This window comes from Mobula birostris, chromosome 22 (assembly GCF_030028105.1).
Source record: "Mobula birostris isolate sMobBir1 chromosome 22, sMobBir1.hap1, whole genome shotgun sequence".
Lineage (NCBI taxonomy): Eukaryota > Metazoa > Chordata > Chondrichthyes > Myliobatiformes > Myliobatidae > Mobula > Mobula birostris.
This window is the reverse complement of record NC_092391.1, coordinates 38,918,565-38,934,141: the sequence shown is the minus strand read 5'-3', so window position 1 is coordinate 38,934,141 and position 15,577 is coordinate 38,918,565. Positions and strand designations below refer to the sequence as shown.

The 15,577-nt window shown below is 42.1% G+C and overlaps 1 protein-coding gene across 5 annotated transcripts in view; it reads left to right on the top strand.

Moving 5' to 3' along the window:
* Positions 1–15,313, top strand: part of LOC140186355 (uncharacterized) — a 95,519-nt gene extending 80,206 nt beyond the window's left edge. For 3 of the 5 annotated variants that reach the window (XM_072240521.1, XM_072240518.1, XM_072240517.1), the window contains 2 exons: positions 7,865–8,572; positions 13,899–15,313. In XM_072240521.1, coding sequence (XP_072096622.1) covers positions 7,865–8,572; positions 13,899–14,142 — 952 coding nt within the window. In that variant the 3' untranslated portion in view covers positions 14,143–15,313. The other 2 variants (XM_072240520.1, XM_072240519.1) reach the window with 2 other exon arrangements.
* Positions 15,314–15,577: the final 264 nt, after the last annotated feature.

The window sequence follows — 15,577 nt, the reverse complement described above, 5'->3', positions numbered from 1 at the left end:
GCAATGGACTCGTTGTTATGGAGATGGCTAAGCTTGTTTAAGAAGCCCTTCCCGAAGGCCTCATGAATTAACTGTTGCAAAATCTGTCTTTTCACCATCTTTATAAATATTGTAACTATGGAGAGTAATTCCAGTAAGGCGTGTTTTCACAATTATCTGCTCCAAATGCTAAGATGTTTTCTATTATTAATGGGGATTCTTAGTTGCAACTATCTTCCTTCCTGGGAACACCTGACAATTGGTATTAAGCATACAGATTGAGACAGCTCATCTATTCAAGTTTCCTGCATTTATTAATGCAGCTACAGAACTCTGCAGATCTGCCTAAAAATGCAGTGTTATTTCAGACATGTTAGCTTGTTATCAAACTATTTGCCTTGTGTAGTTCTTTAAAAATAAGACTCTTACCAGATTTCTCCGCAGCTTCGTGATCAGCAGACACGAAGATTTAAAAAATTTAAAAGTGTCTGCTGATCATTAAGCTGCAAAGAAGTTCATTGATGAGTTTGCGAAGATCATCGCTGATGAAAATCTAACACCAGAACAGATCTATAGTGCTGATTGTTTTTATGCTTCACATAAAACCTAAAAAATATTAAAAAGCAAATACAGTGTACTGTAAACTTTTAATTCAAACATGGCATCAGTGCATTTTTAGGCAGATCTGCAGAGTTCCATAGCTGCATTAATCAATGCAGGAAACTTGAACAGATGAGACTGAAAGCCTGACATGGTTTGTTGTTGTTCAACAGCTGATTCAGGTATTCTTGCAATGCTGCTGTTCTGCTTTTGTTACCCTGCACACATTAGATTTTCATTATATTGTTGGTATGTAATAATTTTTGCTGTTAAGTACAAATGTATAATGAACAAGTTTAAGACAAAGACTGCTTACTGGTAGCCCATAAATTCAGAGTTGGAAATGATGGCTAATCATTATAGCTATCTCATTATAGCTATCTCATTATATAGTACAAAATCTGAAACACCTCTGGCCTTAAGCATTTTGGATAAGGGGGCACTAAACCTGAATCTCCTTCAAAATCTACATGTTTACCAGTATTGCCAAAAATTTAAGACTCACAGATATTACTGTTTCACGGACAAATAAAGAGTGGATGGAAATATGTGTCGTTCAACCATGTGCTTCAAATTGAATCAAAACTAATCCCTGACTAGTAACACCACCCTTTCTCTTTTAATCCCTCCTACTCTGTCGTGTCTAAAACATCAGAAGCCCAGAATATTGAACTCCCAGTCCTGCCCCTCCTGCAACTAAGTCTCACTTATGGTTACAAATATCATAATTCCAGGTGTTCATCCCTGCCCTGAGCTCATCTGCCTTTCCTACGATACTGTGCCTCTTGCATTGAAATACACACAGCTCAGGACACTAGTTGCTCCATACTCTACCTTTTGATTCCTGAGTTTGTCTGAGGTCTTAACAACATCAGTTTCCACAACCTCTCCACTATCTGTTTTGCACTCTGGTTCCCATCCTCCTGCAACTCAAGTTTAAACCTCTTCCCTCTACCCCCACCCCCCGGGTGCAGCACTAGTAAACACCCCTACTAGGATATTAGACCCCTTCCTGGTCAGATGCAAACTGACTTTTCTGTACAGGTCCCACCTTCCCTGGAAGAGAGCCCAATGATCCAAAAATCTGATGCCTGCCCTCCTACACCAACTCCTTCATCACATGTTAAATTATATAATCTGCCTAGCTCTGCCCTCACTAGCATGTGGCATGGATAGCAAGCCTGGACGCCCTGCTCTTTAACTTAGCACCTAACTCTCTGAACTCACTTTGCAGAACCTCATCGCTCATCCTACCCATATTATTGGTGCCTACATGGACCACAACATCTGGCTGTTCATCCTCCCACTTAAGAATGCCAAGGACTCAATCCAAGATATCCCGGACTCTGACACCGAAGGGGTAACAAACCATTCAGGAATCTTGTTCTCATCCACAAAACGTCCTTTTTATTCCCCTAACTAATGAATCCCCTATCACCAAAGCTCACCTCTTCTCTCCCCATCCCTTTTGAGATCTGACTGCTGTGACTTCCCTATGGTAGGTCATCCCTCTCAACAGCATTTAAAGTGGTATACATGTTGTAGACATGTCTGGTGACGTGGGTACTCTGCACTGCCTGTTAAACCCCTTTCCCCTTCCTGACTGTGACCCAGTTTCCTGTGTCCTGCACCTTGGGTGTAACTACTTCTCTGTACGTCCTATCTATCACCCTGTCAGCCTCCCAAATGATTCGGATTTCTTCTAGTTCCAACCAACTCCTTCACACAGTGCTAGAAGTTGCAGCCTGATGCACTTGCTGCAGGTGTAGTCTCTTTGCCTTCCTATATTCTGCAAGAGGATCATTCCACTATCCTGCTTGGTATCTCTACTGTTCTAACTGAGCAGATATAAAGAAGGAAAAGCAATAAACAGTAGGGGAGAAAATAAATTACCTTTTTTGCCTTCTGTCACTCAAGCCTCTTCTCACTGAAGCCTTGAAGAGCTAAAGCCTCAAAATCCCCACTCTAACTCTGTCTACTCCAACAATGGCCGCTCCTCATGTCTATCAATCCTGAATGCTGATTGGCTGCTGCTCAAAGCGACAAACTACTGTGAGTTGCTCCCTTTTCGACTTACTTGATGAAACTGAGTGAGGTACGTCTTCTTGGGCTTCCAATCTCTGATTTACCACTGCTGAAAGCACCAAACTGCCACGAGCCGTCTTGTCTTTTCTACTCAATTGGTGAACCAATGAATTACCTCGGAAGTGAGTAGTGCCCTCTCAATATGTTCGACATGCAGTAGTTCCTCAGAATCAAGAAAGGGAGAAAGTTTACTGAAGGAATTTAGTTTTGGGAGCGATTCCTCTGTGTGATGCACTGTACAACCTCTGCATAAGCCTGTTTTGAACAAGAAGAACGATTGCTTACAAATGTGCCAGCCACTGTAAAGTCTGTCTTTGGTTACTCCTGTAAAGGAATGGCAATATCTAAAAGCTGAGTAATTGCTCTGGTAAGTGACTCCCAGCTTTAAAATCACTCAAAGTATCCACTACCAAGTTGGAGCAGTGATAAATAAGTGATGTGGGTCGACAGAAGAAGAAAGAAGAAGAAAGCCCTTAATTCCAAGTGGAGTCATCGGGACGCCATCATGACGGCATTTTTTTTTTTTAGCAGGCTTTCTTATTTTTACGAGGCTGAGTTGCTAGCTCGACGCTCAACCCAGCATGGATGGAAAGCGTGCAAGGGAGCCGGCTGGATTCGAACTCGGGCTCCTTCACTCTGAAGTCCGGCGCTGATGCCACTACGCCACCAGCCGGCTAATGTTGGTCGACACTTAGAGACATATTTCTACATCCGCTTCAGGGTCGACTGAGCTGAAAAGTTACCTGCTGGCTATGTTACTGTTGAAGATCAGCAAGAAAAGCTGGGCCAGTTAACCATGAGGAGAGGGTGAGCTGATTACCTTGGAGTGCTCTTGTGATCAGCCAGGTTGAGATCGGTAGAAACATAATTCCATTAGCTGTTCTGAGTTGGCCACCTGATATGTTGGCTCCTATGAAGTACATAAATATAGAATCTCCTTGTTCCATTAAATATACAACTGAGCTGTTGGTAAAGTACTTGATATTGTTTAGCTTTGTGCCTAGCATTTTGATTATAATCTCAACTACTAGAACAGCAGCACCAAGTTCATGCCTTGGTGTGGTGAGATCAGGTTTGGGAGCAAGCCAGCTTCACTATATCCGGCAGCATCTGTGACCTTCATGCAACAGCAGCAATAGCTTTAGTTGGTGCATCACACAGTAATGCAGCCTTCTTTGTTTTGGGCTGTGGATGGTGGAACACTGTTATGTATTCTCGGCTCTTGAAATTTTAGATCAGATTACGAGGACACTCAGTCCTCATTTATTGTCATTTAGAAATGCATGCATGCATTAAGAAATGATACAATGTTCCTCCAGAGTGATATCACAAAAAAATCAGGACAAACCAAAGACTAACACTGACAAGACCACATAATTATAACATATAGTTACAGCAGTGCAAAGCAATACCATAATTTGATAAAGAGCAGACCATGGGCACGGTGAAAAAAGTCTCAAAGTTCCGATCGATTCCCGATAGTCCCCGATAGCAGGTGGCAGAAGAGAGAAACCCTCCCTGCCATAAACCTCCAGGCAGCAACAACTGTTGATGCATTGGAAGCACCTGACCACAGCCGACTCTGAGTCCGTCTGAAAACTTCGAGCCTCCGACCAGCCCTCCGGCACCGAGCACCGAGCACCATCTCTGCCGAGCGCTTCGACCCTGCCCCGGCCGCCGAGCAACAAGCAAAGCCGAGAATTCGGGGCCTTCCCCTCCGGAGATTCTGGATCACACAGTGACAGCGGCATCTGGTTTCTCCAGATGTTCCTCCGTTCTCTCACGTCTGTCTCCATCAAATCAGGATTGTGCACGGCACCCTACTTGACAGATAACAGACATCATTCACCAGAGTGGCCGCGCAAGCTGCGTGGTGCCGCCATCTTCTCCTCTATGATGCTGAAGGCAGAACCATTGCTGCCACTGCTTCTGTCTCTCTTCAGCCAGCTGGACACCCATCCACCAGTGTCCGAGGTCAACCCTCTTAACCTGAAGTGTCTCTGGATACTGACTAGAGCAGCAAATCCATGAGGGTCAAATAGGCTGTTGATAGCACACTACGACGTGTAAGGGGTCTTTCAGTATCACTGACCTGGAAAGTAAGTATGTTTGTAACAATGTCCCATCCAAGGCCCAGAATACACTGCACAGGAGGGAGGTCCTGTCCAAGATCAAGAATCTGTAGATATTTGGCCATTTCTTAAGGTGGGATGTATTGCATGACCTCAGTACTGTTGGATGCAATCTTATGCAGTCTGAGATTAGAATACACCAACATGCCTTGTGCTGCCTTCAGCATGTTAACTGCTTCTTCTACATCAGACAATGATTTAAGACTCCCAGCAACATTGGAATATCTCTCTATGTTCCTCCATTCTTCAGTCCTGAATTCCTTCTCTTCATCGATAGGTGTCCTCTCAAGGCCTTTGATAGACACAGCTGGTGAGGGCCAGTTACCAAATACATGATTTCTCATGTGATGCTTCAGAAACACATTGTCCAGTGATGGTCATGAAACCACAGGAAACTGAGGTAATTGTGATGATCCTCTCTCAGAAGGAAGCTGTGGAACATTTGTTCGATCTCTGCCATCACTACAACATACTCAGTTCTAAAGTGCATGAAGACCCCAGGCACACTTTTATTGACATCTGGACCCCTCAAGAGCACATTGTTCAGTGATACTCCTATGAACTGTGCACTTGAATCATAGATAATTCCTATTTGTGCAGATTTCTGGGGGTGGTAAACTCCGAAGTTGTGAAATCAGCAACTTTCTTTGTTGGGATCTGGTGGAGGAGCTAGCTCAGTTTGATTGTTCCTAAAGAGTCGCTCCGTGAACTCTGCATAATGATCTTGCATTTCTGGTTTCTTTCTCAATGTGCAAGTGAAGGACTTGAGTTGACTAGGCTCTCTGATGCTTGCTAGGAATTGTTGTGGAGGCTGGAAAGGAAAGGGGGCTACCAAACCGTTTGACTCATCTTTGCTGAACTCTACATTCATGACTCAAAGGAAAACCTCATCTTCGATGGTAGGTGCCAGCTTATAATCATCTTCTGTGTGACAGAAGACCAGCTTGCCTCTGTCTGGTTGAGCAGAGGTAAGTATATCAGGGTGCTTGGTTTGTTTTCCTGCAATCTTCTCTTTCATATAGATTCTACACTCACAGGGTCTGACATGACTTGGGCGCAGTTCTCCAAGACATTGGTCTTAAATGTGTTGACAGCGGGCTGATCACCCACTATGACCTATCACAGGTCCAATCATAGGGCATAAGGTGCATTGTGTTGACTATTGCACTGTTCATGTACCTTTGTGTATAGGTGGTGTCTCTGCTAAGCAACAGGAGAATCTCAACAGAAGACTCACGTTGGGGAGGGGAGGCATCTTGTCAGCTATGTCCTTATGTTATAAATGACCGTATCCAGCTTCAAGAGTTGGGATTTTATCCCTGTTGTTGGGAATATGGTCACATTCAATGGGGGTGGGCAAGGGTAAGCAGATTCCCCTCCTATTGACTCTATGACAAATCCACTGGCTGTCCTTCCATCAACTTCTGATGTTCCAGAACATATCTTTAGAGTATATAGGGGAACAGAACTTTGAATACTGAAAATGTCAAAGAATGTTGATTTTGCTATTGGCACATTGCTCTGATCATCTAATATTATATATGCCTTTATTTTTTGCTCAGGATATCCTTTTGGGTATATGTTGACTGATTTTAGAGTAGGATTATTCTTAGAAACCTTTCCCACATGTCTCTGTGGATGAGGAAACAGCTACACATGATTGATTCTCAGCTGACTCGCCATTGTGCTCTGCTGCAGATGTACTGGAACCAGTAACAGCCAAACGTGCTGGCCCTGAATGAAGTACTGATAAGTGCTGATCACTGTTACACTCAATGCAGTGCATGCTAACTTTAAGGTCCTTTGCCTGGTATGCTGTTGAAGCACAACATCTGAAGCATATTGAGTGCTTCCTTAGAAAGTGTCTCCGGTCTGCAAGCAATTTTTGCTCTGAACCCACTGCATTTCTTTAAGGGGTGAGGTTTCTTTTGGACAGGGCTTTGTCGATTGGGTTTCAGAATGAAGTTTTTTACTTCAGTTTTGCTGACCATGCTTTTGTTGGATAGTTCTCTTTGAATGACATGCTGCTGATGGTTGAGAGCACAAAACAAGGGTCCTTTTGCATTTCTGTGTGCAGCAGACAAATTCCACAAAGAATGAAAATGACAGATGGGGGGGGGGGCATGATGCTTCACTTTATACTTGAACATTTCAGTTATCCATTGAACTTTTATGTTAGTTTCTCTAAAATAGGGCTTATTCCTTTTGCTGTGTCCAAGAAACTCATTCCGAGTAGGTCACCCTTGATTTTGTGGCTTGTAATCCCTACAATGGATCTGCAAGCTCCTGTAGCTTCTGTGGTTCTTCATGAGAGAGCTTTGGAAAATTATCAAGCCTGCTGAGGAGAGATTCTTCGTTTGCTTCTGGAGAGCCATAGCATTTGTCCGGCTTCTACCACATCATTGCAAATCTGGAGCTGGATTATTAATGTGTACTGCCCTAACCCTTCTTGCATGTTGTAGTGACTCTCCATCAAGTCACTTACAGAGGTCTAGCTCTTGGCAAGGTTTGCGACTTGGTCCTTCAATGGCAGTACAGTGTGTGTCACAAATATTGAATGAAAAAAAATCTCTTAAACCTAATAAGATCCTAGTTGATGTGTGAACAAGCAAGTTAATGTTGGCATTTAGTGGACTAGGTCAGTGGCACCTTTTAATTTGTTTCTAGTGAATTGTGTCCATTTCTGTGTGGTGGTGTTTGTATTCCAGAAAGCAGATCCTCCATTAAAGAAGTCAACAGCATCAATACAGAGATATGAAAATTAACAGATGGAGCACAGGAGGCAGGAAATTAACATATGGTATCTCTTTTTAATTCATCTGACCCAGTGAAGCTGAGGCTACCTGCAGTACCCCTGCTGGTGACTACCTCAGCAGAAGACAACTAACTCATCACCAGAAATAGACCTTGAGGATAATCTGACTAGGTGGATGTTATTGGGAGCATACAAACTGGTGAAGATAATTCCTCTAGAATACAATCTTACATTCTGATTTAATGTTAGAAGTTGAACATTATTTTATTGTTGTAAATTGTATTGATTTTGATTTGTTCTGCTGTGATTTCAGCTTGCTCGATGGAGAGAGGCTACTTTATAAAGGCTCAGATTGCAGTTTCATCCTAACAGATGTAAAAATGAGTAAAGAATATGCTTTTAAGCTGCATGTTTCAACTGAAGTCGATGATGGACTGTACAGTGACGTCACTATGACAACGGTGGAGGAAGCTATACCAAGTCGCCCACTGGACTTTCGAGTGATTGGCTGCACTCCAACACAGTTGAAGTTGGCATGGTCTCCCCCAGCAGAGCCCAATGGTGTTATCAAGTGCTACGTGCTGTACAGAGGTGACATGGCGATTGAAACAACGTCAGAGCAGAGCTGTATAGTGAGTGGACTCACACCCTCCAAAACCTACGAGTTCTACGTGTGCGCCTGCACCAGCAAGAGAAAAGGCGAGAGGTCCTCTCTTTGCGCAAGCACCGCCGATCCTGGTGACCATGCACCTGGGAAACTGACCCTCAGTGTCCTGGGGCGCAATGAGATGTTCATCACCTGGGAAGTGCCAGAGGTGCCACTGGGACGCCTGTTCAATTTTGAACTCAGCATGAACGGGAAGGTGGTGTATCTGGGTGCTGACCGCTGCTTCACTGCCAGGCGCCTGACGGCGAACACAGAATACATCTGCACCGTCAGAGCCATCACTAGCGAGGGGAAGTGTGAGAGCAAGCCCGTAACAAAGAGGACAGCCAAGGACGAGTATATAAATACAAGCAGGTACATTCCATTTACCACACTTGGCAGTTAGAATATTCCCAAAAAGTGACAACACAGTAGCTCTCGAATGTAACAAAAAAAAGGCAACTTAAAAAGCACTGAGTTATCTCCAGAAAAACTTATTTCCGCCTCTGTAATATCTCCCCAGACTTTATCATTCCATCTAAAACAGGGAATGCTAGAGATATCTAGCAAGTCCGGTAATGCCTGTTGGGAGAAACAGTTGGTCACTTTTCCCAGAATTTGTTTCGCCATTCACAGCTGCAGTTCGATTCAATGAGCAACTCCAGCATTTTTATTTTGCAGTCCCAGATCTACATTTACTTTTTTTCTCCAAGCTGACTTTCTCCTTTCAGTATATCTAAGAATATTCAGAACTCGGTTGTGTCTCAATTCTCTATTTTAGCTCCAAGTACTATTCTTTCAAAACCCTTTATGGCTTTATCACTTCCTCCCACTGTTAGCTCTGTCAGTCCTAACTGTGCTCTTTGAATTCTTGTCATGAATGTCCATGATTATAATCACTATAGCTGTGGCTTGGTTGCTTGCTCCCTTCTCCTCTTTAAAATGTCTTAAAACCTACCTTAACTGCGATAGTATTCTTGTAGTTAATTTGATATAAGATTTTCTGTTACACCCAGATGGAATTTTATCCCATCAAATCTATACCAGCTCAAAGAATAATCCCATTCCTGCACTACTTTTCCATTTTATCTGTTTTTCCTACATCTCAATCAGCCACCAAACCCACCCCTCTCAAATTCTACTGCTCATCTTTTCACTGGGGGTAATTTAGCAAGGTCAATAAACCACCCACCCACCCAGAAGGAGGAGGAGTAGGTATCTGGTGGCTAATTTGGCAGGGAGTGAGAAATGTAGTTGTAGTGCAGTAGGTGGGGAGAAAAATGTCGAGGATAAATCAGTCGAATGGGCGGAGCAGACTGGGGCAGGTTACGGAGCATGAAAGGACTAGCAATTTCAGCTGTATTTACTTGAGTGCAGCTGCCTTGCGGGTCAGTCAGATGAATTGAGATCAGAATCAGGCTTAATATCACCGACGTATGCCATGAAATTTGTTGTCTTTGCAGCAGCAGTACAATGCAATAGAGTAAAAGAGAAAAAAAAACCTGAATTACAATAAGCACTGTATATATAAAATAGTTAAATAAATAGTGCAAAAATCAAAAAAAACTTGAAAGAAGTGAGGTAGTGTTCATGGGTTCAATGTCCATTCGGAAATAGGATGACAGAGGGAGAAGAAGCTGTTCCCGAATCATTGAGTGTTTGCCTTCAGGCTTCTGTACCTTCTTCCTGATGGTAACAATAGGAGCAAGGCATGATAGGGGTCCATGACGATGCATGCTGCTTTTCTGATCACCACTCCTTGAAGATGTCCTGGATACTACGGAGGATAGTGCCCACAATGGAGCTAGGTTTACAATTCTCTGCAACCTATTTTGATCCTGTGCAGTAGCTCCCACAATCCAGATGGTGACGCAGCCAATTTGAATGCACATGGCACACCTAATAAATTTGGGAGTGTGTTTGGTGACATGGATCAACGCTTGGAATTATGATATTATTGCACGCACAAAAGGACTGGGAACTTAATGGTCTGGGATTTAGATGTTTCAGATGCTATGAATGGTAAATAAAAGAGCAGAGGGAGTTGTATGACTGATCTTGGAGAACACCGTGATAGTACTTAGAGAAAATCTCCTGGAGGGATCATCTCGGCATTATACGGCATTATCTTAGGAAAAAGAGAGGAGTGATTGCTTTGCTGGGTGAAACTGCAAGCTTATCAATACTCAGAGGGAATTAGAGAAACAGACACGTAAGTAAATCTCAGAAAATTGTAAAAGCAGTAGGGTTATAGGAGTGGGGGATTTAAGTTTTCCTGACTGGGATTAAGAGAGACAGAATTAGTTAGGTGTGTCCGAGAAAGTTTATTAGATGCATCACATGCCAATAGTCCTACTAGTGATAGAGCAGCAGTCTAACTTATCCTATGAAATGAAACTGGGCAGTTGTGAATGTTTCAGTGGGGGAATGTTGTGGGAATGATGGCCATAATTCTGCAAGTTTCAAGGTGTTTATGTAAAGTTCTAAGGTTATTCCTTGTATTAAGGTCTTGAATTGGGGATTTAAGGGTATTGAATTTTTCCTTTGATCAGGAAGAAAAAATTGTGTGGCAGGTATAAAAAAAGATGGCAATGGTTTATTATTGTCACATGTACTGAGCTACAATGAAAATCCTGTCTTGCATGCTGTTCATAACAATCAAATCATTACACAGTGCACTGTGCCAGTACATGGTAAAATAATAAAATGAAGAATAGCATGCAGCAACAGAAAACGTGCACTGCAGCTAGACAATACAGTGCAAGAACATAACGAGTTGGATTGTGAGGTCAAGAGTCCAGCTTTCTGTTACCTACCTACGAAGCAAATAAAATCAAGTGAGTCTCTTGAGTTGTATAGAGAATGGTGAAGAGAAAAAATAAATTAGGAGGGCAAAAGGGGGCTATGAAATATCCTTGGCTAGTAACAATACGGAGAATTCTAAGATATTCTACATATATTTGGAGCAAAATGGTATCTGGGGAAAGAGTGAGTCCCCTCAGGAACCAATGGAGTATCTTGTGGATGCAGCCAGGTGATTTGGATGAGGACCCAAGAGAATACTTACCTGTATTCACCAAGGAGAAGGATATGAATGATAATGAGTTCAGTAAGAAGTATATGATAATTTATTTATTTATTGAGATACTGCGCAGAATTAGGCCCTTCCAGCCCTTTGAACCGCGCTGCCCGGCAACCCCAGATTTAACCCTAGCCTAATAAAGTGACAGTTTACAATGGCCAATTAATTTACCAACTGGTACATCTTGGGAATGTGGGTGGAAACTGGAGCACCCAGAGGAAACCCACATGGTCGTGGGGAGTACGTACAAACTCGTGATAAACAGTGGCGGGAAATCTGTAGTATGTTGTTAATGTCTTTATTAAGAAGATATCATGTTCTAAGAATGTTAGAATGTTAGATATCATGGGATGCACGAGTGTTGACAAGTCTCCAGAGCTGGGTGACATCTGTCTCGTGTTGCCAAGGGAACAGAGGAAGAGCGTGCTGGAGACCTGATGGATATTTCTGCATCTTTGTTAACGAAAGGTGTGGTGTCAGAAGGTTGGTAGGTATATTGGAGGAGAAAAAAAACAGAACCAAGTTTGAGGAAAGAGACAGAAATTTCAGAGGGTTTGAGGAGAAAGTTTTTTCATACAGAGAGTGGATGATATTTGGAACTCACTGCCAAGGAGATTGGTGGAATCAGAAACAATCACTATGCTTAAGGTGAGCACTTAAATAGTTAAAACATAGAAAACCTACAGCACAATACAGGCCCTTTGGCCCACAAAGTTGTGCCCAACATGTCCCTACCTTAGAAATTACTAGGGTTACCCAGAGCCCTCTACTTTTCTAAGCTCCATGTACCTATTCAAAAGTCTCTTAAAAAAGACCCTATCATATCTGCCTCCACCACTGTTGCCGGCAGCCCATTCCAAGCACTCACCACTCTCTGAGTAAAAAACGTACCCCTGACATCTCCTCTGTACCTACTTCCAAGCACCTTAAACTTGTGCCCTCTTGTGGCAGCCATTTCAGCCCTGGGAAAAAGCCTCTGACTATCCACACAATCAATGCCATCATGGAAGTTAAAGCATGGAAGCTTTTGGACCTAATGCATTTTAGCATGGGTACGATGGACCAAGGGCTCAATTTCATGCTGTACACCTCTATAGCCACATAGATCCATGACAAGTTTGCTCTTGACCCATGTGTTCTGAAAACTCAACAGCAAGGCCCTCTCATCACGGGGTTTATTCGGCGATAGGGCAAAATGCAAGTGTCACCCACAGAACAGGTAGAAATAATTATTTTGTTAAGCAATGTCAAACTTCTCATAAAGATCATGGATGCCCCTTGATATTCAAAATCATCATAAAACTATTAAAATATTAACCATACCATTTAAAATTGAAGGCATCTACTAATATCCAAAATTTAAAAACAATAAAAATACACACTCAAATAAAATTAAATAACTCAATTAAGGTCTAGTGATCCACAGAATATAAGTACTGCTGATCCACAATTTTTTAACAGAGAATTAAATGGTAATTAGCGCACTTTTCATGTTGTTAATTAAGTGATTCATCATCATTGAATTTGTTGGTCACTTATTTGGGGAAGATAAGGAAGGGCAGCTAGAAAGAGGGGGAAAAAGAATATGCTAGGACTGTGAAATTCAGAATACAGCAATTGCTGGAAATCTGAAATAAAAATGATTATTGGAAATCAGGTGATGAGGGAGAGGGAGTGAAATTTAAAGGCCCTCCCCAGATTCAAATCACCTGTACACATGGACGAGCTCCCATAAATATTATTAAATTCAAACAATCTTGAATAAATCTCTCCTCAGTAATTTCTCCACAGTAAACATAAACCATTGTCTGTCAAGAACTCGGGCTGCCACTTCCACTGTGAGAAGCTACTTAAGAAATTGACAAGGAATCATTTCCATTGATACTTCTGCAATGGTATTCTATTAAACAGTGTAACACACTGATACTTCAACCCCATCAAAATCAGCCACAAGAGAAGGACATCCTGTTTCTGTACCATTATAACTAGACAAGAGGAGGCAATCAACAACTGTTCATGTTAACTGGCTCTCATCAACACTATTCATCTGAGGTGAGGTTATTGCATTGAGTGATTTTGAATATTTTCCAACACATAGACAAAATTGACTTAAGGATGTCTGTGATATGCTCTCATACGCTAAAGGCGAACTGTTTTAACACTGATCTCCCAATCTACTTTGTCCTGTTCCTTGCATTTTATTTCTTTAGTTGCACTACTCTTTCTCTGTGACTTTAACACTCCATCCTGTGTTCTGTTTCCCTCTTTTATTTCATTTATTGATACAGTGTGGAACAGCCCTTCCGGCCCAACAAGCGGCATTACCCAGCAACCCACCTATTTAACTTTAGCCTAGTCACAGGAACATTTCCAATTAATTACCCTACTAACCGGTATGTCTTTGAACTGTGAGAGGAAACCAGAGCACCAGAGGAATTGTGCACAAGTAAGAACTCGTGTCTCACAAATATCTGTACCACACAAATATATGTTTCTTCAAGACATAATTCAATAAACGCAGTTCCTAAGGATTTTGATGGAATGGGTTACTAAATGTGAAACTTTGAACACACAGCTACATTTTCACTTCCATTTCTTTCTATATTGCTTTGTTTACAGATGTCTTTACTCTCCAGCCTGCAGAAGTCAATCAGTTGCTTCACCTTCAATCAGAGAAGGATCCAACTTATCTGAAGGACTCCGGAAGTCTAGAACCCAACCTGGAATTCATAAAGAACAGTTCCCTGGCAAAACACCCAAAGGTCACGACATTTCTAGTAAAGGGAGTCTGAAAGGAACTCATAAGCAGAACAGCACGGAAGTTCTCGCCAAAACTGTCATGCGACACAAGCCCCAATTTTAACACTTTTGTGAATAACTCCCAGAGGCTATGCAGATTTATTTTTTATTGTGTAATTGTGTTGTTGTACATCAGAAGCAGATTGGTAATTTCAATTCTTCGAAATGCTGTTGTAGCTTGTATATTTTATCTTTGTATACATACAGTGGAAGAGCAGGTTCCAGCTGCGGATGAAGAAGTGAGTCAGTTGGGAAGACACCACAATCTCAGATTAACAGCTGACTCTCCTGTTAGCTCTTCCAGTTTAAAGGATTAATACAACACGTTGATGGACTCTCAGCTTTCAATAATGTCACTTCCCTTCTTATCTAACTACTTACCTAATGGAACGTTACAGCTGGAGGGACATTATAGTAAAAGTGTGCCTTGTGCAAAAAAAAATAATGAGCTGGAGGTGGAAGGTTAGCATGGGTTGATGGGAATATGGTGTTAAGATTACAATCCGATTCACCGTGTTCTTACTAAATAGCAAAGAAGGCTTGAGGGGCTGCTGCTGCTTTGCTCCTAATTTGTATGCAAGACCCTTGTTATTCAGCTTTGCCAAACGGGAACGGTCAATCTCAAACTCAGAGGAACAGGAGAAAGAAGGGTCATATAAGTGAGATTGTCTATAAAATTTAAAAGCATTAGATTAGCAGGGGCATGAGGAAGAAATACTCACAAATAAAATGAAGGGAATCTGGAACTCCATATCTGAAATGCTGTTGGCAGCAGAAACCCTCACCACATTTAGTAAGTGCGCTGATGAACACTTGAAAAGCCATAACCCATGAGGCTACAGATTGAGAGCTTGGAACAGGAATTAGTCTAATCATTCTTCCTTGAGCTGAAAACTGCCTTCCCTGCTGTTATTTTCTCTGATGTTATGAAATCTGTACCGAAGAAATCCCCTTCCATTGTCATGAAATCCATTGCCAGGTGTTTAGCATCTTTTGGAAAAATTAACCCAAATCAGTTGGAATATTCTCTGTCTACTTATTTTGTCACCTGCCCTGATTGGAGGGAGAAGTGTTGGTGAGATGTACTGATGGGGGTGGGGGAAGTGGGTTCAAAGTTTGAAGTACAGTTATTATCAAAGTAAGGGTGAGGTGCCTCCGTCGGTTTGAGTTGACTATACGAGGGGTGATTTTTAAGTTTGTGGCCTAAGGTAGGAGTCAATTTTAGAAAATCTAGCACATTTATTTTTTAACATCGTCCCCTCCTACATTTACACACTTAGTCCAGCGGTCATAGAGCATATTGGTCTTGGACCTCCAGAGAGTGTCCACAGCAGGGGTGATTGATAAGTTCATGGCCTAAGGTAGAAGGCGCTAAGTTATACGGCTCTGGTTACATGCAGATGCAGCTCAGCTCTTTGAGTGATTATGCAGGAAGTTTGAAGCTAATAACTCATCTCCTTCTACCTTAGGCCATGAACTTATCAATCACCCCGATGAGT